Below are 25066 nucleotides of genomic sequence, written 5' to 3'. Positions count from 1 at the left end.
TCTCTGGGCCTCCACAGACTTGGGTTTGAGCATGCTGTTCAACATTCTACAGACACATTTCCTTCAACTGAATGCTGAATGTTTTGCTTTGGCTTTCTTAATGTGGACTGCGTGACTTAGTCTTACCTGAGAGGCAGCCATAAGCCACCCGGCACGACCTGTGATCACAAGAGCCGTCAGAAGCCGTTCAGGTTGAGACTGACATTCTGAGTTGTCTTTTTCTTTCCTAATGTCCTTCCCTGGCGCCACTAGAAATACCACATGCTGGACAGCAAATGGAGTGACATCGAGCAGTGGATGGTATGATGCTTGAGTATGGAAACTGTGTGTGCTTTGTTGTGCAGACTGAAGGCCCTTCTTTTTTCTTCTATGAAATCATTGCATTTTATTAAATGTTATCAGCGTAGGATTCAGTAGAGCCAGTAAGGCTTAGATGTGCAAATTAGACCTCAGATGTATTGGGGTCCTCTGAGGTCATGTCATGGAGACCACAACAGTAGTGGAAGAATAACAACTTGGACAGCCTGCTGACTTCTGTGATGCACTGAAAGCAGCTTTATTGCACATCAATAATAATAATAATAAAGTCTCACATTATTTCCATAATTCAGTATGAATACCATATCCTTAAGGACATATCGAAGTCAATGATTAGCTTCACTGTGAATTGTGTGAAAATAAACAGACCATCAGGGACTGCCTTATCAAGTTGCCTGGGCTTCTGGCACATGGTCAGCACTTTTCAGAAACTAGCACCAAAACAGAGATAAAAAAGTCAGAGATATCAGTGCAGCAAGCTGTCCCAGTTGAGTGTGGAGAGCTGTCCTGCTGCTCGTGTTGACTTTTAAATCACATGTACTCAGTCTCATGTGATTGACCTTTTTATTTTTAATTTTGTGCTTGTGTACCTCAGTGATGGACTGCATGTGAATTTTTTTTGCAGGATTAGATCGCCAAGCATGTGCCTGCTCATGTTTGTATGTAAGCATGCGTTTTGTTTAGGATTACAGATATGGGCGAGGTAATCCACATTCCCCACGGTATTAAACCAAGAGTGGTTTGTTCATGTGACGTTCGTCTCCAGTTTGAGCTCGGTTGCCCCTGTGTGAAGGTCTGCTCTAACAGTCCCTCTGTGCCGTGGGGGTCAACACGGCTGGCCCTACCCACTGCGCTAAGAACATGTGAAATTTGCAGTGCGGACAAGGGCACTGTAAGAAGGGCAGTGGGGCTTAGGAAACCCTAAGCTGTGGGACGCTGAGTAACAGTTGGGGGGTGTCAGTGTTTGCTGTTCTCTTTGTGTGTTAAGCTTGCTGTGACTTTTGGGGGCTGTCAGTACATTGTCCACTGTTGATTACATATGCAACTCTTTAAATAGCATTTTGCATCAGCTTGCTCTCATGCTTGACTTCTGACCTCTTCACCTCTAATTTCTGACCTCTTGATCTCTGTCCTCTGTCTCGCCTGCTCCTCAGGAGGAAAGTGAGAGATACTCCTACCACAGAAGGAGAGGCACTTCGGTCTGTACCATCTCTTTCCTACTTTCCCTGTCTCTGTCACACCAGGGTTCCCGCCACAGGCATGCTCTAGAGGGCTGCTCTCTCTGTGACAGGTCACCATTTTGGGTGGAATGTTATTTAACATGTTGCTTTACTGGGTGAATGAGACGTGCGACTCGTATGACATTGGGAGTGGATTAGTAGAATAGTGGCACAGCGGATAATTCCTGTCCCTCATAGCTCCTAGGCTGGGTTTGAATCTGGCTCAGTGCGTGGAGTTTGCATGTTCACCTCATGTTCATGTGGAGTTCCTTACACACCCCAAAAATGTGTGGAAGAAAGAAATAGCAAACCACTTCTGTACCCTCCTTTACCATGAGAACCAAGTGAGTGGGCAAGACAAGAGTCCACTTCAACTTGATGACAGCTCATTCCCAGACTTTCATGCCAACAGTATAAAAATCAGCTTTACAGAGCCTCATTAAAATCGGATTATATGTTAACACAAAAAGATTAATGTGGACTGTGATATTGTGGAGTTGAGTGACAATAAGTGTCAGATAATGCAACATTTCTTTTTAACATCTGAGATGAGTGTATTGCTAATTTGATTTTGGTGAATGCCCTTTACAAGCACACAGTTATTAGGTGCTAATGAAGACTTGTTGTCTCTCTATAAATCTTAAAGTTCTTTTACAGTACTGTTGGTAGAGGGACCATTGAGCCTGCTAAGCTGTATGGATGGAAGACCTGTTAGTTCCACCCTGCTGGATTCCCAAATGACCCATTTAGAGGGACTGTCTAGGGTGCCCATATGGCCCAGTGGCTGATAGCTTTGTTCCATAGTTTGCTGGAACTGTCCATGTTGTTACAGATCTGCTGGGATTGTGAATCTGAAGAGTAGGTCTATAGGGGACAACTGGTGGCATAGTGGTTAGAGCTGCTGCCATTGAAATCCCACCTCCGGGTGTAAAACCCTTGTGCAAGGTACTTACCCTAAATTGCTCCAGTAAAAATTATGCAGCTGTGCAAATGGGTAAATAATTATAGGTATCGTAAAATTGTTGGTCTCTTTGGAGGAAAGCGTCAGCTGAATGACTAAAGATAGACATTTATCTTTACTACCTTTTGCTTTGTTTTTCAGATCTCCGACGATGAGGAGAGAATGTCAGTTGGGAGCCGTGGATGTCTGAGGGTCAGTATTTCAGCAAACTGCCTCTAACAATGTCCTCTACAATTTGTCATTCTTATTAGGGTCAAGGATTGGGATGTAGTGCAGTGGGTTTGGGTGGGGCCCGCTTATGCTGTGTCCGGGGTTTGAGTCCTGCTTGGGGAACCTTGTGATGGACTGGCGCCCTGTCCAGAGTGTGTCCCGTCCCCCTTGTGCCTTGTGTTTCTGGGATAGGCTATGGCTTGCTATGACCCTGCTTGGGACAAACAGTTGTTAACATTGGTGGGTTGGATTGGGATGCACACTGACTGCAAACCTTTCAACTAGAGAAACCAAACTGCACATCCCTATTACTATTTTAACTACTTGAACCCAACCACAGTATCCTGTTATTATCTTCCACTATTTTATTATCGACCACTATTTTAACGGGTACCACCTAACTACGCTATCCTATTCTCATCCTAACTGGTAGAACCTGACTACACTACCTATTTTAATTTATAGAATCCATCTACACTACCCTGTTATTTTAAGTGACAGAACCTAAATACATTATCCTATCATTTTGTATTGGCTGAAGCCCAACTACGCAACCCTTTCACTGTTTTACTCGGTAGATCCCAACTACATTAGCCTATCTCTGTTTTACTGGGTGAAATCCAACTGCACTACCCTAATGCGATTTTCACTTGTAGAACCCAACTGTACTATTGTATCACTCTTTTACTTGGTAGAACCCAGCTATGCTCTCCTACCATATTACTAGAACTCTACCCTACATTATGACAATTTTTACTAGTGGAACCGAATTGTTGCTATTTTATTAGGTAGATCCTGACTGACTACCCTATTACTATCCCACCATCTACTCCAACCATCTTAAATACCAGACTGATCTACTTACTGATCCCCTTTCTGTATATTGGCACCTGAGTAATTATGCATGAATGTGCTCCGCTCTCAGTTAAGCACTAGCTCATTTTGTTCAAGATCAAAAGATCAAAGTGTAACATACAGTGTTTTGTATATTTAATTGATAAAACAAGTACTTTAGTTAAAAAAGCACATAATGTATTTTCCAGAGATAATAAAAAAACAGACCACACACACACACACACACATTTTCAGAACCGCTTGTCCCATACGGGGTCACGGAGAACCAGAGCCTACCCGGCAACACAGGGCGTAAGGCCAAAGGGGGAGGGGACACACCCAGGACGGGACGCCAGTCCGTCGCAAGGCACCCCAAGCAGGACTCGAACCCCAGACCCACTGGAGAGCAGGACTGTGGCCCAACCCACTGCGCCACCGCGCCCCTCAAAAACAGACCACCTAACATTAATTTCTCATTTCTTTACTGTGTCACAGGTTTGTCACAGACAGACATACCTATCCTGTGGACAGATACACTTTCAAGGATCTGTTGTTTGTTACATGAGTGACTAATAAAAATACAGAATGCAGTTACATATGAAGAAGCTGATGGTACTGCAGTGGCAGTTAATGTCTGTGACTATACGTTCATTGTCCTGTTTTGCACATACGTCATGCTTGTCAGCTCCTTAAGAACATGAGACTCATTTGAATGATATTGTGTGGTGCCACATTTCTGTGGCAATCCTGAGTCTGGTTTTTCTCTGGGCTACTTGTACAGTGGCAGGGGAAGGGAACATTTTATCACTTTGTCCCACTGTGTGCCCTGTTCAGATCCATATCTACTGGGATCTCTCTGTAGCTCACATTTGCACACTGTGTCGTTATTACAGGTGGAGGACCGGTCAGACAGAGACCTCCTTGAGAAGGTTAGTGCTCTTCCCTGTAATATGCAAGGCTTTTCCACACATAAGCAGTCAAAGACAGCACACATTAGAAACAGTGCAATTATTGCATCATGTTCACTAATTCAATTTAAGGACTGCAGTTCTAACTACAGTATCATTAACTCACACATCTTAACTGAACCTGCACAACCTACCAATAATTCTGGCCTCTGCACTGGCCGCATGGCTAACTCAGGAGAATTGCTGACAGGCATATCCAAAATAAATATCAATATTTATTAATAAATAAGTTAATAAGTTGGGATAGGCTTAATCAAGTGTTTTGTTGAGAACAAAACAAACTGTGTGACAAATTTCAATGTCACTCAGGAAAACAGCAGAGCTGGTTATGCAGGTACAGAGTGGATGGGTGGAAACTCTTTGTATGATGTTGTATGTGTCTGGGTGTGTATGGGAGAGGAGAACAGCAAGACCGCACATGGAAGCTGGGCTTCAAATGACTTCCAAAATGTCCCATGGAGTAAAATCAGTAAAATAATCACGTGAGTCTATTGCTCCAACCATGATGTATAAGGTGAATATACAATATGTATTCCTACAGGGTTCTAGGGCCTCCACTCTCGCTTCCCTAAGCAGAGCTTCATCACGGAGGGGGAGTGGTGACGCCTCCACCTGGGCAGATTCAGAGGCTTCTGTGCGGGAGATGAAGGTGAGTGTGTAGACTCAAGAATCCAGTTTCCCTGGGCTCCACACTACGGTAAACTCAGGCTATGGGCCTTACTTACACACTATAAGAATGATGGTGCAAAAGAACTGCAAAAAACCCACCAAAAGTCAGCCACAATGGGGTAGTTGGTAGTATGTTGGTTAGAACTGCTGCCTTGAAATTTAGAGACGCAGGTTTAAATCTTGCCTCTTGCTGTAGCACCTTTGAGCAAGATACTTTTTCTAAATTTGCGGAATAAAGATTATCTAGCTGTATAAATAGATAAATCATTGTAGGTAGCATAATATATAAACTTAACACTCTAATATTCTTTTGAGAAAATCATCAGATAACTGAATAAATAACAGTAGAAGACACATTAAAATTAACAGAGATGTCTGAAATAAGAAATATTTATGCTTATGCTGAATTTTGACTTGATTTTGTCAAAGTAGTGCAGTTTTAATAATGTCCCATGTTCTCCTTGTGCTTTCTCTGCCATGATGGTAGCACATGCATTGAGCGTTTTATGTCTAATTAAATATCAATCCATACATAGTTAGAATCTTTGTGGTTGCAGCTCCATGTGTTTAGTTAATGCTCCAAACTTGCTGGGTCACGTCAGCTCTAACAACAGGCACAGCCACAGTGACGTGTACCTCACTAACTGACCTTCCTCAATCCGCCCACTCAAGGAAATTCATCAACTCCAGGTTCAAATTCATGATGTAGAAGCTGAGTACCAGCAGAGCCTCAAAGATGCCAAGGTACCGGTTACCACCAGAGTGAAGTGTCATGCAGTAACTCTGAGAGTGCCAGAGCTTGAGGACTGTGCTGGACTGAGTTCTCTGTGTTGATGTGTATGAATCAGAGTTGAATATACTTGTACTAGCAGTGATGGTGTTGATGAAAGACATGTGTTTTCATGAGCAGTGCTACTAACTACCGGTATGTGTGCTTACTGGTGACAAAATTTCCTTCGGGTATGTTTTTTTTACAGGGAACATTACTGCCTGCATCTGAGAGTTTTAATAGTGAAGATTTTGACTGTATTGGTATTCTACTAAAAATTTTGACAGCACACCCACCTGTGTTCTATTAGACTGTTTTCATAACTATGATGTGGACCCTATACATGCATGACTACTGGTGACTCAAATTCGCCCCCTCAGGATGCTCTTGCTGAAGCAGAGGAGAAGTACCGTAAGGCCATGGTGTCCAATGCACAGCTGGACAACGAGAAATCAAAGCTGATGTACCAGGTGGATGTGCTGAAAGACTCTCTGATGGAGCTGGAGGAGCAGCTGTCTGAATCTCGGAGGGAATACGAAGAAAAGGTCAAGGTGAGCCTCTGGCCAGCACCAGTAAAGGCTGACACCCGTAATAATACCTGTTTCCTTACATTGGTAATACAATAATAATGATGATGACAACAGCAATGACAATAATCTAATTACAAGGATAGAAAGCCCAAACACTAACCGTAAACCTAACTCTACCTCCATGTGATGTAGGATAGGACCCTGTCACAGTGACACAGCAGAACTCCTCTCTTCATATACCAACTCTGGTTTTGTCCCTTGTAGGAGTTTGAGCGCGAGAAGCATGCCCATGGCATCCTGAAGTTCCAGTTTAGTGAGATGAAGGAAATGCTGCAGCAAAGTGAGGAGCTGCTGACCGTAAGTTCAAGCTCAACCATATGTGCTTACATGCACGTTTGAGGGTTATTGGTCATTGACGGTGGTAACCCATCTTCACATGTAACCCTCTCTAAAAAGGGTCTTCGCTGGTAGGAGCTCACCTTCTCACTGACCTTTGACCTTTCCTGCTCCTCATACTCCTGTGTTGCTGACTTCTCTCTCCTCTGCTTGCTTCCTAACGACCTCCCTTGCATCATGGCTAGGAGATCCGTCAGTTGCGTCTCAAGCAGGATGGCTATGTTAGGGAGATCCAAGACCTGCACGAGACCCTGGAATGGAAGGATAAAAAGATTGGGGTATGCTGTGTCTGTCTTAGCAGTATTTGAGCTCTAGCATGGGCCTCCCTTAGTCTCTGTTTACTGGTAGCTTTAAGGAAGGCCACCCTTTTATTTGCTATTTATCACTACAGCTAGTATTTGCGTCCCAAAAAAAAAAAAAAAAAACTATATGCAGCTACTCATGTAACGTGTACTGGTTTATATGATGGTATAAGAAAAGTTGACTGTACTCAAGAATCACATGCCTGCCTGTATATCTGTTATTATGTTGGTGTAATGCACTGTTGTATTGTTTTCTGAGATGTACTTCACTTTGGAGCAAAGCGTCTGCTAAATGAATAAAAGTAAATTTTTACAGCGCTGTAAACATAGGATTATCTTAGTCGGCCATTAGCATTATAGGACTTTTGGGTCTAGCATTACCATTTACCAGGGTTCTACCTTCACCTTAGTGTTTGGATTTAAGATAGGCATGTAAGAAATTAGTTGTAAGCAAGATATCACAAAATTAACAGCCTGGCAAGAAAATGTAATAGAAATGTCTTAACACTTTTGGTGGTCTTAACAGCTTTGAAAATTAGTGATACGTCATTATTGCTTCTGATCAAGTAATCAAACAAGGGTAGTATTATAGATTGAGAGTTACATTACAGTACTTGCCCAGAGCTGTGTTTCTCGGTCAGTCTGCATCCATGGGTTGATAAAGTTTCAAATAACATAAGATGAACTGGTTATTATTTTGGTCTACTGCAGGAAGATTGTACATGGAGCTGCACAAGTTAAATCGAGCAAACAACAATGTTTAAATACTAATACTTGGGGACAGACTGGTAAATGTGATATTTTTGGGTGGCTTGTGTAAGACCATGAGATGGAGGCAGAAACTGGAAAAGTGATGCAAATCTGGCAGCGCTGCGCTAACTTTTGCATCCTTCCCACGCTTGTTTCCTCCAATCACCTCTTCCCTCTCCAATATGCTCTTGCTTCTCCTTGCCACGGGGGGTGCTGCTCAGGCTTTAGAGAGGCAGAAGGAGTATTCTGATGCGGTCCAGAATGAGCGAGATGACCTCAGAGATGAGGTGCTGCAGCTGAGAGATATTTTGAAGGTACTGAATGTGTACAAAAAACTAGTAGATGTCTTATTACTCCACTTTGTCTTTTGACTGAATGGTACACTTTGAATGACTTCATGATTCTGGGGAGGTGACATTAAATTTGATGAATGTGACATAAATACAAAGGACAATTTGAAGGACCACTGCAGATTTTACACAATTTTCTCTCATCTGTTTACATTCTAAACTCACATGTATCATGGCAAAAATAAAGTAGAAGACTTAAAAGAGAGTTTAAGAGAAACATTTGGAATGTGAAATCGAACTTGCACTTCTGACAGTATAGCAAATATTTTTTTTTAGAAGCATGGCATAGTCCTTGGACCTGACCTGAATGCCAATGGAGAAACTGGAGCGGTAATTGACAGGCTGACCGATGCAGACTCTGCCCAGGATTCCCAAACAGCTCATACTGGGGGTGACAGTGTCCTCGGTAAGTCCCCGTTAATATCGGTGTACATCTGTGTCACGCTCAGCATATGTGTCTGCTCTGTCATCTGCTACTAACCAGTGTGCTTCCCTGCGGCTAGTTTTTTTTAGCCTTTCCTTCCATGTTCCTGGGGTTGTCCCATGCAATCATAAATCCCTTGCAGTACAATCCTTGCATCTTTCCATCCACCAAGTCCCTTGGACCTCTGGACAACAAATGAGTCTTGGTGATTCCTGTGTCTTTTATATTTTAATGTTTATTTGTATTTCACTTTCTCTGTAAAATAATGTGCTGTGAATTAGCAGTGGTTTCATGAGAGGTAGAGCAATCCCATTTTGACATGGTGCGAGTTCTGTACGTTTTAAGGTAAAAACTCTTAAAATAAGAATTGCTTTACACCTGATTAATCATATCACTTTAATCAAACTTAAAACAGCAGATTAATAAAACTAGCAAAATATGCAGAACTCCTCTCTTCATATATAAGCTTCACTGTGGTCATTTGATTTATTTCAAAATAAATTATCTGTAAATTATTTGAGCTTGACTAAATGGATCATAATATGTGATTCCTTTTCTTATGTTGAATAGATTACAAGTGTAACTGAAATTTTAAATCAGCAATAACAAGGGTATCTGTGATTATTTGCCAGCGTTTTCCAGTGTTTTCTTCAGCTTTGCCCTGGTAAGTATCTGCTGTGGTTACAATGGTTTAACATTTATAAATTTTGTGAGAAAATGGGAGCAGCTAACTCCTTACTAGCTAAAAAAGGACCACAGCAGACATTTCCAGGGCCTGGAATACTACTCTGGTGGTGTGCTGCAGCTCTCTGGAGTTTTGCTCTTCTCCGTCTGCTGAGTCAACCTGGGGTCAAGAACTTTGCTTTGAGGCTCCTAGCCGCATACGCTCACTGATTTCCCAGAGCTGCTGCCATTCTCTTTATCTTTCCTTGCTAACTGACACAGCAAAAAGAAAACACCAGATGAAAATTACCACTAGTGGTTGTAGTCCCACATTATGTGCCGCTACAGTTGTTTTGCATGGGTCTTCCAGGAAAAGCCAAGGAGGTGAAGCTGAAAGGTAAAGAGTGTGATGAAGGGGGCGATAGAGTGCTGTCAGAGAAGACTAAGAATCACACTGCCATGCCGGAGAGCTCAAAGACAGAGGTGGAATTACTGGATGGCAGCATTGGTGTAAATGTGCTGCCCAGGGAGATTGCAACGGATCTCTATTTACCTTCACGGGATGCACATTCTGGTATACCTGAGAAACAAAGGCTTGAGGAAATCCACAATGATTCTGCTGTGGTGGCTGAAGAGGCTGAGCAAGAAGACGATGATTATAAACCTCATAACAGTCAGTTCAATTCCGAGTCTAATTTGAAACTCTCTGAAACAGAAGAAGAGGTGGTGAGAAATGGCACAGAGAGACCGATCACAGAAAAAATGGAAACTGGAGAAAATGATACAGATAATGAAGAACACAAAATAGCCAGCTGTGAAGGAGAAGTGGACCTGGAAAATGAATCAGAGGCTGAACCTGTCTGCAACAAGTCCTCTCAAGAAGCGGTGGAAAAATTAGATTCAACTGAACATGAATTCATGCACAAGATTGAGGATGTGGAACCTGGCAGGGAGAGCACCCACAATGTAGAATTCTGTGCTTGTCAGTCAGCCCAAACAGAAGACATTCCTCTTCAAGATGATCAAAACTTAGAAGACACGATCAAGCATGAACATTTAGAAGAAGATGTTGTGACTGATTCTTCTTTATATGCTAAACCACTGCTCAGTCCTACAGATAGTATTGGTATGGACAACGAAGAATGTGCTGAGATGTCCAGTATGATAAGGCAGGATCAGTTAACGACAGAAACTATAGCCATTTGTTTTAACCAAGATTTGGAAAGTGTTGACATGATTTCTGAATTAGAAGGGCAAGGTACAGCTCAGAAGGACAGAATCTTTGTGGATGACATTGGGACCACAATCATTCTTGAACCAGACAGTGACACTCAAAGTAAGGAATGGATTAACAGACCTTCTGCTCCCTCTTCTAATGCATCTTCAAAGCCTGAGAGTGGTGGAGGCTGTGGGAAGAAGAAGAAAAAGAAGAAGAAGGGCAAGCAGAAGCACAAAGGTGAGGCACAAGCTACTCCTACTAAAACCAATGAAGAACTAGGGGTGGCTAAACAAGAAATGAAGGAAATACAAGAGGCTAGCACAAATGATCATGAAGAGACTCATGTCATCCCAGAAATGAAAGCAAGAGATAATCCTACAGCTGAAGAATGTTCTACAGAACAAATAAAGAAATCTGAGACCAAAACCTCATTCCAAACAGTGCAGGAAGAAATTGTGGCAGAAGGGGAGAAAGAAATTGAGCATGATGGCATAAACCAAAGTAGAACAGATGAAGGCAAGATCTTAGAGACTGTCCATGAATTTGTAACTAGCAGTGATAATCCTGAAATACAGGACCAATTTGACCCAAAGCTGAAAATTTGTGCAGAGGATTCTTTGACTTCTGAACCTGCAGTTCCTGTAGAGGCAAGTGCCTTTAAAGAAGACATCCTGACAGAAGCAGACTATAATTTGAAGAAGGATGAGGAAAGTGCTCAAGTATTTCCAGCTGATCGGGATGATTTCTCAACAAAATGTTTTAATGATAGCAAAGTTACACTTCCTGAGGGACCAGAGATTGAGGACATGGACAGTTGTGAAGAAGCAGATACCCTGATGAAAGAAGAGTTCTCAGAAAATTCCACAGGTAATGAGGTGCATGCCAAAAATGCTGAAGTAAAAGAAAGCTCAAGTGCACAAATAAATGTCCCATCACCCTTCGTAGATGATGAGAGTGATTCCTGTGAAGCACCTGAGGGCTTGAAAGAACCAGGTTTTGAAGAACAAATACCCAGTAATGTAGAAACTCAAAATGGCTCAGACCAGCTAGAAAAAGGTACACCTGAAAAAGAGGAAGAGTATGGAAAACAAATTCAATGCACAGAGAAAAAGGACAATGAAGAAGGGGAAGGGTTTCAGTTTGAAGGTGATTTGGAAGCAGCTACAGAAGCATTGCCTGTTAGTCTTCATGAAGACAATGAAATGGAAACAACATCCACAGCTGAGAGACAGTCTGAAGGAGAAAAAGAAACACAGTTGAACCAACAACTGGAGACCAAGGTGGAAAGGCCAGGTGTACATGATCAGTCCCAGGCTCCCAGTGCAGAACTCCCTTGTCAGCAAGTTTGTGACGAATCACAGTCAGCGGTAGAAAGTACTGTAGAACAAGGGGAGGAGGCCATTGCTTTAGTAATGCAAACAGAAAGTCAAGAGAATCAGTCAGAAGAACAAAGTCAACCAGCTGAAGTCCCACCAGAGAGCACTGAAGACCAAGCCAGCAAAGGCTCGGCAAAGGGCAGTAAAAAGGGCAAGGGCAAAGACGACTGCCGCATGGCCTAATCCCCCACTAGAAAGTTCATCCTACAGTGAGAGAATGCAGCACACATGTCATAGAACTCTTGGCACAAGAAAAAGCAATACCTTAAAAGGTTTGATGCATCATTCTGGTTAAGAATCTGAATCAAAAAAACTAATGTATGGAATCCACATGTTATATCCTGCTTGCATTATGTTCAAGGTTTCTTACCTGAGCTAAAAAAAACTATTTATTGTGCAAGAAACAGTAAGGATAGCTCAGAGTAGTGATTAGTCAGACTGAGTGCCTATCTCTGTATGAATGAATCAAAAAAGAATGTATCATACATTACTGATAATGGTTGTTTATTGTGCAGGTTTAGATATCCTGTTGGATAACACTTCTGCTCTTGGCCAGAAGTCAAGTGTGTGTGTTTGTGCGTGTGTTAATTCTGATAGTGACCCAGACAGGAAAAGCTATCTTAAAGTGCCATATGGTTTATTTCAGTACTGGCTGAGATAGATGTCATATGGTGAAGTCATCCTAAAATAATCATAAATAGAAAGCCTATTTATTTTTGTAGTATAAATTACATTTGAGGCCTAAGAAAGACATGACTGGTACTTCCAAAAAAAAAAGCACAATTAGTAATGTATTTTAGAAATATTTCAATGGCTGTTAAAACCGTCCTTGGATTTTTTTTTTTTTTTTTATTGAAAACATACTGTTTTTTATGACCTAATAATTTGTCCAACAATAATCATTTATAGCACTTTTTCTATTCCATTTAATTTCTTTCCTACTGGAAGAAAATTCCGGCTGAAAGGATATGCCTAACTGCTGAAATGTTATTGTATTCTGGCAAATTATATCGGTTTTATATACTATTGCATTGCAGTATATATAATTGTTCAATCTGTATTCCATCCTTTACTGTCTTTTTTCTTTGATATTTTACACATGTATACCAACCAGAACTGCATACTTTTACATTCTTTTAAAATAAAATGAAACATTGCTTCTGAAAATGGTTTATGGGGTCTTGGATGGAGATATAATTTAGTTCATGGTTGTGAAGATGAAACCACTGCACCTGGAAAAAGAAGGGTGAAATCAATCTTAGGAAGCAGTTTGACTTAGATCAACACCACTGGCAAACAACACTGACAGATACAGATGCACCCCAGACAACCTGTGATACACAATACCTGAAAACGAATACACGTATAGTACATGACACCAAACCTCAGTAAATTTTACCCTGATGAGTCAAAGAATTAAGAACACAAAAATAATAGAAAAATTATAGAATACAAAATAATAGCTTTTGAACATATTATTTTAATTGCCTTACATACCTGGTTATCATTTGATGTGTTTCTCCAATTCCAGCCCTAATTTGTAATGCTATTAATGTAAAGATGATATGCAAATACAAATAACATGTTTTCATAGCAGATGGCTGCCAGTGCAACATTAAATTCCAGTAGAGATTATTCAGAAAGAAGATGAGATGCTGTAAAAATACAGCAGTAGAATTCATTTACCCCACCATGTTGAAACACATGCTCTGCACCAGGGAGAACAGTGCTGTTCTCAGAGCAGTTTTCTCTCTCACAGTGTTCATACATTGCATTAGATGTTGTGTTTCAGTTCCTCCAGTTCTTGCATGCTAACCTTAGCGGATCCCAGCTCATTTGCATGCATCAAGTGACCTAAACCTCTCCCATCCTGAGTGAGCTCCTCCCCCTCCATGTCCCTGGCTCCTCCTCTTCTCCCTGGTATGTTGCCTTTCTTAAGACATTGTATTCCAGTGTAAGAGATGCACCAAAAACGTTGTTAATTTTTCATGCATTTTTTTGATATGTAACAAGCATAATGTGTGTAAAAATTCCCTGAGAACAGTTAAAGATCATGCAAGTTTATGTGTAATATGTATAATGAATGTAAAAGCTCCCTGAGAATAGTTGAGGAATTAGGGCCAACCTCTATCTAGTGTGCACATAGCTCTAAGTTTAAAAATATTGATGATTTACCTCAAATCACCATATTGACTGATATAGTTCTAACATGCTATGTGGTTGTCGTAATGTGATCGCTTTCAGTCAACGACCGTGATAACACTATATATGAAGTATAATTTTAGTTTCTATTTTATTATGGGAAAAAAAATCTGCATACCAACAACCTTGCAACTTATTTTATTGATCTTAATAACTATAAATTGGGCCTGACCTCCCATAGTAAAAAAAAAAAACAAGCACAGAAACATTTTGCACTGAAAATAAAGATTTGGAAGCTTCATTGGAATTTGTCTCTTCCAGAGATCCGACTGAGAAAGCTGGTGGATGAGAGGGAAGGTCTCGTAGAACAGGTAAGGAGGGTGACTCTCAGCTCTAACTCCCAAAGGTGCATCACTGAATGTCTCCTCGGTTACCAGCTATGCCACTTTACATAGTCTGACCAAGCCTGAATTTTTGGCCTGTCATTTCCCAGGTGAAACGGCTAAAGGCGCAGCTGGATCAGAAACACAACAGGACAGAGGAGAGTGCAGCCCCCGATGAGGGAGCTCTGGAAAACGGAACCGACCCTCACATCCTCGATATCCAAAGTATGGTGCCATGGTCTATAATAATGACAGTTTCTAAACATTCTGCACTCCAACGTCGAAGTGAAAAATTAAATCTCCGCACTTTTACATGATGGCAAGTAGGAGCGGGGGAATAGCACAGTTAAGAGTGTGGTTAAAACTGCTGCCTCTGGGTCCCAAATTCACAGATTCAAATCTCACCTACAGCTGTAGTACCCTTGAGCAAGGTACTCATGCTAGATTGTTCAGGGTTATAAACAAGTGAATAATTGTTGGTACTTTAATATTACACTGGAGAAAAGGGTAAACGTATTGATTCAAATGTAAATTTGATTCATGCTGCAATAAACAGCACCAAGGCTTTTCAGCTCCTTCCTCCAGCAGACTTTGATCCCAGCGGTAAGGAGAGGACTCACTGAGGGCCTCAGTTGTCAGATGTCTTCTTCTGTTCCGCTCGTCCTCAAAAGGGTCACAGCCATAATTTTATTCCGTGTCATATGACATTGTGCAAGCATTTCCAAACGTTAATAAAATTAGTACTGAAAAGGACAGCTGTTTTGCATGCGGCGATTTTATTTTGTGGTTGTGCTATTTACATTTACAGGAGATGCCAACAGGCACATTAGTGAGCTCAAGTTTAAGCTGGTCAAATCGGAACAGGAAGTTACAGCTTTGGAACAAAACGTAAGTATTAGGGACGTCTCTTTTCCTTTTAATGCACAAGTCACACTGGGTGGAAACCATTCTTTTTAACACATCAGCTAATGCTGGTCTTATGCAGTGGATTTGCATTTTACTCAAGTTTTGGCGATTTTAAAATATTCCAAGTCGTCTCGAGTACTAATTTTTTTTTTTTTTTTTTTTTTAAATTACCTGGCAAGATGCAAAGTAATGCAAATCGCATAGTTTTGCTGTTGGCTGCTAGAAGCTAATGGCGCTAATGTGGCGTTGCCATATTGTGGACGTTGGTACCCTGGTACAATGGGAATCTGTTGTCTTGGCTGCAGTCTGCGGCATAGTATACTTACAATCAAGGTGTCTCCTGGGCAGTTCTGTTATTCCTACTGTTTCAACAGCATTATTTTGCACTGTAAACATTATTCTTTTGTGCTGTTTGTGTGCGAACGTAGTTGGCAAAGGTCCTGCTAACGCTGCAAGTGGCAGTAACGATTTAAAGCGTGGGAGACGGGTCACTTCTGCGAAAATGAAGCTAAGATGTGATAGTCTCAGTGAGAGCACATTGTGTTTGATTCGTGAAGGGAGGATTCCCTTTTGGCCTAGCGTAGGATTCCCAGGGCTTTTACACTTTCCTGTGTTTCGTTGTCCACGGGATGGCAACATATTACATTTTATCCGCTACATTAAATTTTACACCTGTCCAATTTTGGAAAATACTAGAAAACAAGATGAGAACGATTACATGTCTGGAGTTAGATCATCCATGCAAATTGTAATGAAAGGGAGGCAATCAGGGCATCACGTTAAAGGATGCACATTTACAAAAAGGCTCCAGTGTAAATTGCCCAAAATATTTCTACGTTTTCGAGCTACTTTGGTTTATTTTTTTTATTTCTAGTACTTTCTAGCAAGAAAACCTTTCCGAAATGAAAATGCTGGTGGTCAGATGGTTTCTTTACCTTAAAGGTGGTCATTGTTTTGCATGGAATTTCTCAGTATTGTCTGCCTGTCCCCACTATGAACATTTGTGCATATTGCTAGTCCTGGACAGTCAGACAAGTATACCTACTCGAACGATGAACCCCGGTGCAGCAAGTGGTAGGGAACAAACTAGGTTTGCTTGAGACTTTCATGTCTGCAGCTATGTCTCTTCCTCTTAATGCAATGCATAAATTGTACTTTTGCTGAGATGTACGTCGCTTTGGACAAAAGCGTCTGCTAAATGAATAAATGTAAATGTATTAATGTTGAGCTCTGGTTCCCATTACTTTCTTGTTGACTTCTCAGGTGACTCGGCTGGAAGGACAGGTGACACGCTACAAGTCTGCTGCAGAGAATGCGGAGAAGGTGGAGGATGAGTTAAAGGCGGAGAAGCGAAAAATGCAGAGGGAGGTGAGGTGTTTGTTTTCTGCGTTCAACGTAGCCCATCAGATTCCGTTGTGCACGTCCTGGGGTCCATTGCTCACACTTTTCTTTCTGCATCTTTCTGTGTCCCCATCGCCACAGCTGAGAGGAGCACTGGACAGAATTGATGAGCTCGAAGCAAGCAACAGCCACCTGTCGAAGCGGCTGGAGAAGATGAAGGCCAACCGGAGTGCCATGCTGGCCCAACAGTAGGCGACCCCAACACCATACCAGCTGAGCAGTAGGCGACCTGGAGCGCCATGTCAGCTCTAAAGTAGCTCTCCCATTATCTCTGTGCACATCATCCTTAAGCGGCCACCGACAACAACACCTGTGACTGCTGCTTCGCTCCAGCAGATGCTGCTTTGTTCCCACAAACCCACTAGGTTCCGTTTCCTCATCTGCCCAAGGAGATAAGTGAAGACTGTCTCTCCAGATGGGCTCCATGCAGGAGACGGTGAGCCTTGCTCCTCTGGCTTGAGCCCTGGGAGGGAGGATGTGGCACTGGCCTGCAGTCGTGGCTACAGGGAGGGAACAGGAAGTGGACCTCAGGGAGCTTGGCAGTTGATGGAAACCTGCGGCACTTGCCACCGGTCATCTGCACACTGGTTCTCTGGATGTGAAAGAGCCCTGCAGCTGGCCTATGACGGCCTGTAAGAAGTGCTGGCCCAACTCTCAGGTCCGTGCTGTACCTTCTGTGCAGCTCTGCGCCAGCATGGGCCCCATGTCAACCCTGCTCTGCAGCTGGGCCTCCCCTTCAGTCCCATGTGGTCACTGCGCCCCCCTCAGGTGTTCCCCCTGTAGTGCATATCAGCTCTACAAGCACCTGGGCTGGAGGATGACAGCGGCCTTGTGAAGAAGGTGTGTGGCTGGGCGCAGATGACTTTTAGTACATATGAGCTTTCCCCCGAACAGGATGGTGGTTTTTTTTCTAAACCTGTACTAAAGAGCGCTCACTTCTGCCCTACATTCAAAGCCAAACCTAGTATGTGTGTGTGCGCATGTGTTTGCGTGAGCGTGTGCACGTGGCTGTAGCTTCAGTAGCAGATAGCGGAGTACAGCTAGTAGGGCGGACCCACACAGCTCAAGAACTTGATCTCTACATTATTTTTTTCCTGTCACAAAGAAATATAGCCATAAACACAGAAACTATAACAGCTTATGTGAAATCACCAGCTTTAATGTAAGAACGTTTGTTGATACGGAAAAAAACAATCAAATGAATCCATTAGATCAAATGAAGAATGCATTAAAACAATACTGACTTCGCACTGAATGTATCGGTTGTTCTGTTGATATTTCAACCTCAACAGCTCGACTCAGTCCAATTGTGTGGAAATGCACGAGTGGGTCTCTTGTCGATTTAAAATATAACCCCTCAGCAGGGAAAAAAGGAGACGTTTCAACATTGGCCAGTGGGTGAGGCTTCAATTGGAACCCTCCCCTTCCCTTTCTGACTCCACGGACTGCAGACGGGAGACCTTTGGAACGCTGATGCATCACACTGTTTACATTTTTTTTTAACAAGGAAGAATTGTAATCTTTGTGCTTTATTGAAGTGTGTATTAAAGCATAACAGTGAACAGTGCTTGTTTCCTTAGTTTGTACTTCAGGAGACAGCTTACCCTCATGTCACCCTGGTGATTAGTCTAAAGCCTTGCATCTGTGCCATCAAAGCCCAGGTTGTCACTTACACAACAGTGCTGTCCAGCAGATGCCCATGTAGCACTAGCTACTTTAGTGCGCGGTATACGTGGAATTTTAGCGAAATTAATGTTCTGTTTGTCATAGGTCAGTTTCAGAACAAAATGTTTTATCCTTTAATTTTGAAATTCATAGTAAATCAATAGTGTAATTGGTTAAGACAGATTTATCAATAATGGCTGGTAAAGAAGCCACTTTAGATACTCTAATCAATGTACAGTGGGTCCCCAACTTACATACTTTCAAGTAAACTTTTTGCCATTGCAAATCTTTTGGGAAATTATTAATTTATTTTTTCTTGACCAACAGATGGAGGGATACAGGTATGGACATGTGATTCTCCAAGTAGTCACTCAGTCCACAACCATTTTTGCCTGTGGTCATTAAATGAGTAACTGCATATAGAATGAGGAGGAGCCCCAGACCACTTCCTGTTGCATTCAACTAACTTTGAGAATTGAACCAACCCTAAGTCTCAATTAAGTTTGTAAATAAGGACCTACTGTACCATTTTCCATTAGTGGCGTTAAGTGAAATAAGACAGCAGTAAAAGTTACTCATAAAGCTCAACAAACTAATAGAGGTACTTTCACACAGTAGTAGGGACACAACTATATTTCTATATGCAGTCATCATCTATTATTTGAAACCTACATCAGTATGGTCATTCTGTAGTTACGGCCACTGTCTCTTAGGGAGGATACTTCGTCTCCATTTGCATCACACAAATTCCAACATGTGTGCATGAAAGTTTTAGAAGACTGTTAATTAAAAAAAGGAGGAAAATGATGTCACCTGCTGCATTTTAAAATCAAAGGACAATTTTAATAAATCTGTCTTGTAAAATGTGACCATCTGCAGTCTACCAAGTAATTACAATGGCCTTTTAAAGTACATATAATTAAACCAATTTCCTTTAAATCTTTCAAAATGTATTTTCTTTTTAGATGCACTGGTGACTTATAATTTTAACCCTTCAAATATATGGGTAACTTATATGCACAGTTCAAATTCAGGTCCTTGACGAAGAATATTTCAGCTAGACCTGGACTTCCAGGGATCGACAGCCCAAACTGATATAATGTAGTACCTGCCCTCTCCCATTAAAATAAAATATAGTAGGTGACGTATCACAGTACAGGAGTGACCTGTATCTGTACCTCATGCTACAGCAAGAGAACTTCTGACTCACTGGCAAAGCCTGAACTAATTTCTTTAAATGATTTTTTTAAATTATACACACACACATAATATAGCAGAGCTAAACAAAATCTTTGTACTTGTCTGCTGAAGTTCAGCATTAGTCACTAGGGGACCTGTACCCTTCCACAACATATTTCTATACTGCATCAGTTTCCAAATGGTCTGCTCAGCTCAGCAAGAAGCTTAATGGCAGCCCAACTGACTGTGAGGAACAAGTCCATCCATCCAGGTGACAGAGAGGGGTTTTAATGTGGCCATTTCTTCACTTTTTTGTGTTTCACACCATTAGTTGTGTCAACCGTTTAAAAGAGGTAGCTGATTGAATCACAAGCTTTGCGCTGAGTAGTCTCTCTGCACTGCCTCCTCTTGTGGGCAGGAGTAAGCGCGGCTCTGAATGTGAAGCACCATGCGGCGAGCATAAAAGTCCCGATAGTCAGGGGGCAGGTCCTCTAGGGCCCGCAGGGCTCGCTCTGTAGCCTGCATGGCCCGTGCAGCCGCCACAAGGTCCTTGTTCCCATATGGGTCTCTTTTGTCATAGCTCTCCTCTGGCAGGTGGCGCCAGAACACATTGACTCCCACCCCAAACTGTAAGGCCAAGGTGTTGTGGAACCACAGGGCTGAGGGAGAACAGTAACAATAATAAGAGCAATCATTTCAAAACAGTAAAAGAGGATTAACGGACACAAATCAGGAAACAAACTATTCAACAACACATATGAAATTAAAATGAAATCTTGCTTCCCACCAGTAAAATGCTGTTTTTCATTAACCTTGCAATAACACCGCTGCATTTTAAGTGATTTAATTTTCTGGACCAAACTTACCGCATAAGGGCAAGGTTTCTCTCACACAGACACATACACATATACACACTGGCTGACTGGGGTCGCGGCAAACTGGAGTCTAACCTGCTAACATAGGGCACAAGGCTAGGGGGGGGGGTGGACGGACACACACACACACCCAGGACTTGATGCCAGTCCAAACCCCAGACCCGTCAGAGAGCAGGACCCGGCCAAGTCCACCACGCTACTGTGCCCCCTTGGCAAGGTTTCGCTGTATTTCAAATTGTTCAGTTGTGAAACATGTTGGGGACCAGATTAGGTATTCCCAGATACACTGGTTCTGACTGCTGGTGTCCCATTTAACCACTGTATGCCATTAGCAGTGAGCTTAAAGACCCCCTACCAGGGATGAAGATCAGGTCTCCTGGGTCCAGCACACACTCGTACCGCCTGGCCTTCACAAAGTCAGGGAACCGTTCCAGGTCAGGGTTGTCAATGTCCAGGACCTCGGACTTGTCACCTAGAACCAATTTTGCAGAGTAATACGACACTTGTCATTCACCTATGAACATTCTACAATAGCATCTCCCTTCTTCAGTGCTTTTAATACTATCACACCACATCCTCATAAAAAACTTTTTCAAGCTCTGAAGAGTTATTAAATAACGAAGAGGAAACCAATCCTCATAGCTCTGTCTCTGCCTCCTGCAGTGATTTACAACTGATCTGAGAAATCTCAGTCATTTTCATTTATTCATTTAGCAGATGCGTTTGTCCAAAGCGACGTACATCTCAGCAAAAGTACAATTTATGCATTACATTAAGAGGAGACATAGCTGCAGACATGAAAGTCTCAAGCAAACCTAGTTTGTTACCTACCACTTGCTGGACCGAGGTTCATCATTCAAGTAGGTACATAAAACACAGGATAGACAATCCCTGATACCCTCCCACCAATTTTTTTTTTTTTTTTTAAATATTATAAGATACACAGTCCCATCTCCATTTTAATCACCATACATTCTAACCAACAGAATCAGATGAATGAGTCTCACCTGACAGATAGAGGTACTGAGCATCTTGCGGGCTGTAGAGGACCACACGTTTCCTCCCGCTCACTTGCACCAACAGGTTGTCCATCACCTGGTGTATGAAACACAACAACACTCAATGCTGCTCTAATCTCTGCAGGGACCTCTGTGGTGTCTGCTATTTCAGACATCATTTTATCCAGCATAAACTCAATCTTGACCTGGTGTCACCTCTATCGGTCCATATACCACCCCGTCTTTTCCCAAACCCTTAAATTACTGTTCCCTTGGTTTTACTCACATCATAATGTGTCCACAGCTGCAGACCACAGGAACTAATGCGAAATACACAGGAGAAAAACTGTCCTGGCTGAAAGAACTGTGGGATACAAAAGTCCTCCGCCAGGCCTGGAAATTGCTTCTGCAAGTCAGCGGGTTCCTAAGGGAAGATAATCCTGTCATACAGCAGTGCTCTTTCATGCATCTTCACAAGGTACAGTGTGAGATTACCTGCAGGACCTGATCACACCTTACGCCCCAACCAGACCACTTTGCTCCTCCACCACTGGCTGCCTCGTGGTTCCATGCACAAGAGGCCCAAAATCAAAAGCGTGAAGGTTCTCAGTTCTGGTGGAATGAACTCCCTCTCTCACTCAGAACTGCTGAATCCTTCTCATCATTGTCAAAACACACCTCTTTTAGATGCACTTCTTTCCTTTTTATTTGCTCCGTAAATTCTATTTGCAGCTACTCACGTAGTGTATGCCTGGCAAAAACGGTGGTACTGGACTAATTGACCGTGCTTCACGAATCGCAAATCTGCAGCTCTATGTCTCAATTTGTGGATGTAATGCACTTTTTTTTTTTTTTTTTTTTAACTATATGCTGTTTGTCACTTTGGAGAGAAGAATCTACTAAAAACTATAAGTGAGATAGAAGGGACTCACCTTGCGAGGGTCCTCTCCTAATGATCTGAGGTAATAATATTCTTCCTGTTCAAATACATATTGAAAAACATTTTTAACGTGGGAAAAGACTCACAGAGCAACAGGCTCAGCACACATTTAGTTAACTTGCTTCCATAAGACTTCACACTTTTTTCAAAATGCAATTTACAGTTTACCTATTTAAGCAACTGTATTTTTTACTCGTAAATTCAGATTAAAGAACTTGCTGATCTGTGCCTCTACATGCCCGGGAACTTGTCACCTCATACTAGCATGTGTATTTGTATATGATTGTATTCAATGCATAACATCACTTACCTCTGAGATGAAGAAATCTGCATGCTTTTTTTCTGCAGCTCTCCTGACGAACACGTCAAATGGTAGCGTCCTGTCTTGACGCACAAAGACAGATGTCAGTGGGGTTGTAGAAGGTCAGAGTTAAAAGGTACAGTAACTGGAAAAAGTGGAAAGGCACACTGGTGTCTGGCTCTCAGAGACTATTTGCGGTAGATTTCTTTTCAATAACCAAATGTGAATTTCACTCACTTTCTTCTTTTAATTTCCAGGCTACACTTTAAGCACAGCAGGCTGAATAATGTTATAGAGCTTTGGAAAGAACCCTTAACTAAGTGCTCCCTGTCCTCTGCACCTGTACAGGAAGTTCTTGTGCAGGAAATCCATCTGCGGCTCAGCAGACACATGCACTTTCACATCCTTGGACCCGCCCCTCTCCGCAAGGTAGTCCACTGTCCACCTGTCACAGCACGTACCCACAGACACGCCCCTCAGCACAGCTGGACGGCGCTGCAAAGAGATGTAAATGAGACCACTAAGTCCAGTCATCCAGAGCCACTTGAAACTGTTCATATACCCAAAAGTTCTGGAAAGACCTGTGCAAAAATCATCAGTGTAAGAATACTGTGTAATAAGTTTTCTTTGTTTCATGTTGATAAAGGTAAATTTACAGGCAAAACCCTCTTTTATAGTGATGGCAAGCAATATATTGATTCTACCTTGGCATCCAATTTTATTTAAAGTTTCTCAGTAAGTGTTTTTGTTTCCCTCGCATTTGTTATGTTCTGCTCCAGTTGTACATTATTTTTTTCCTCTTTTTATACGTTTTAATAATGTAAAAAAAAAGGAGAGAAAAAAAATCACAAGCCACTGTAGTTTGCGTGAGACGAAATACAGCTTTTAATAGTTTTGAGGCATGTTCCTTATTTGTTTTTCAAAAGCACTTTCTCCACTTAATTATAAACCAGTACATTTCAAGAACTTGTCAACAGACACACTTCAGTCTAATCCTTATTTTCATCTGATTGCCATAAAACCTCATGACACACTCCACTGAGAATCTTAACACATAACACCACTGACTGATCACGAGTTTCACTGAATCAATTGGGCTATTACTCAAATCTTGTACATGATGATGATCTCTGTGTGTGATGGGGAGGACCATAAATAAATCTGTACGGAACACGGCAGCCACACATTCAATCACACAAAAAGAACAGTAAGCAGTGCCGCTGAACCGGGAGCTGCACTTTACCCTCGGGTATACGTCTCGCAGAAATGTCTCTTTATCCACCCCTTCGAACACAGGAACCGCCAGCCGCAGGCCGACCTCCATTGCGACATGCGCAAGGAGCGGGGCATGTGTCCCTATTTTTACAGTCCTCTGGAAACACGGTCTACACACTGGTTCCTAGCGACATTGCCGTTGAAGTTCCTGCCAGAATTAAAATTAGCCACTGCTTTTTTTTTTTTTTTTTTTTTTTTTCCGTAATTGGTTAACGATATTTGTGTCAATTTTTTGTTTTATGATTTTCGGGGCGGGAGCGGGGCGACTTGTCGCACGAGAACCTTATAACCTTATAAAAACTATTTTCGTGTGTACTCTGTGCCTTCTGGACAACTTTTAATTCAGATTCTATTCAGTTTTTCTTCAAGACTTCAGTTCACCTTGTGGGAGGCAACAAAGTACAACGAAATACAAAAGAAAAATAAACAGTATTTTAGAGACTAGTAGTAGAAAATGTGGGTTACTCCATCGCTTATAAATAGAGTCTGAGAGCAAATACAGTCGTGGACAATCAAAATGGTGAAATCTGAATTACTTGAATGGGTAACATTTAATAAAAACCGATATAAATTTTACTGTATCTTGCTATGAAATTTTAAAGTGTAGCTGAATGCATTGCGCAATGAACAGTATTTACGGAGGACCATTATTATGCATAAAGTAGTTATATATTACATTACATTAATACTGGCATTAAATTTCCTACCTCCAATATATAATCATATAATTTTCCTATGCATAACCTTTATTCTTTTGCTGCTGTGGGTCATGTTTCTTATGTGTGTGTGTATCATCCAGTATATTTATATATTTAATATATTTCGCAGTGGATAATTGTGCAGAACAAAATGTACATATTTAGTATTAATACTGTTACATTAGTATTTATCTTTCATATTCAGTTACAGGGTGAACACATGATAAGATATAAACCATTTCGGTCAGCAATTCTTGTGTAAACCAGGCGTACCTGTCTGTCTGGAATGTAAAATGACATTTTTTGTGAGGGTACAGAAGGAGGTTGTGACTAAATTTTTAAAT

General features: G+C 41.7%; 2 protein-coding genes across 13 annotated transcripts in view; one reads left to right on the top strand and one right to left on the bottom strand.

Annotated features, from left to right (window-relative positions):
• LOC108936498 (leucine-rich repeat flightless-interacting protein 2-like) overlaps positions 1 to 18357 on the top strand; it is a 39040-nt gene extending 20683 nt beyond the window's left edge. For 5 of the 11 annotated variants that reach the window (XR_001966279.2, XR_001966278.2, XR_001966280.2 and 2 more), the window contains 13 exons: positions 253 to 300; positions 1473 to 1517; positions 2641 to 2691; positions 4437 to 4472; positions 5053 to 5160; positions 5853 to 5924; positions 6330 to 6500; positions 6744 to 6836; positions 7061 to 7153; positions 8149 to 8241; positions 8554 to 8683; positions 9735 to 14472; positions 14595 to 14633. Coding sequence is in view for 3 of the 11 variants with exons in the window: in XM_029248897.1 (XP_029104730.1) it covers positions 2641 to 2691; positions 4437 to 4472; positions 5053 to 5160; positions 6330 to 6500; positions 6744 to 6836; positions 8554 to 8683; positions 9735 to 12142 (2997 nt within the window). In the remaining 8 variants the exon portion in view is untranslated. Of the gene's footprint in view, positions 1 to 252; positions 301 to 1472; positions 1518 to 2640; positions 2692 to 4436; positions 4473 to 5052; positions 5161 to 5852; positions 5925 to 6329; positions 6501 to 6743; positions 6837 to 7060; positions 7154 to 8148; positions 8242 to 8553; positions 8684 to 9734; positions 14473 to 14594; positions 14710 to 15292; positions 15373 to 16653; positions 16759 to 16872 lie in introns of those variants that run through there. The other 6 variants (XM_029248898.1, XM_029248899.1, XR_003797314.1 and 3 more) reach the window with 6 other exon arrangements.
• A 74-nt stretch (positions 18358 to 18431) lies between these two features.
• On the bottom strand, positions 18432 to 24096 carry tyw5 (tRNA-yW synthesizing protein 5). 2 transcript variants are annotated; one of them, XM_018755874.2, is made up of 8 exons: positions 23993 to 24096; positions 23090 to 23244; positions 22759 to 22828; positions 22441 to 22485; positions 21795 to 21932; positions 21518 to 21605; positions 20866 to 20982; positions 18432 to 20294 (listed from the first exon to the last, which is right to left on the bottom strand). In XM_018755874.2, the coding sequence occupies exons 1-8, from the start codon at positions 24071 to 24073 to the stop codon at positions 20002 to 20004; spliced, it is 987 nt and encodes a 328-aa protein (XP_018611390.1). In that variant the 5' UTR covers positions 24074 to 24096; the 3' UTR covers positions 18432 to 20001. The 2 variants fall into 2 exon arrangements, with proteins under 2 accessions (XP_018611390.1, XP_018611391.1); XM_018755875.2 differs by lacking the exon at positions 23993 to 24096 and having other exon boundaries at positions 22759 to 22832; positions 23090 to 23214.
• Positions 24097 to 25066: the final 970 nt, after the last annotated feature.

The sequence above is a fragment of the Scleropages formosus genome, chromosome 24 (genome assembly GCF_900964775.1).
Source record: "Scleropages formosus chromosome 24, fSclFor1.1, whole genome shotgun sequence".
NCBI classification, from domain to species: Eukaryota; Metazoa; Chordata; class Actinopteri; order Osteoglossiformes; family Osteoglossidae; genus Scleropages; species Scleropages formosus.
This window is presented reverse-complemented; position numbering and strand designations above follow the sequence as displayed.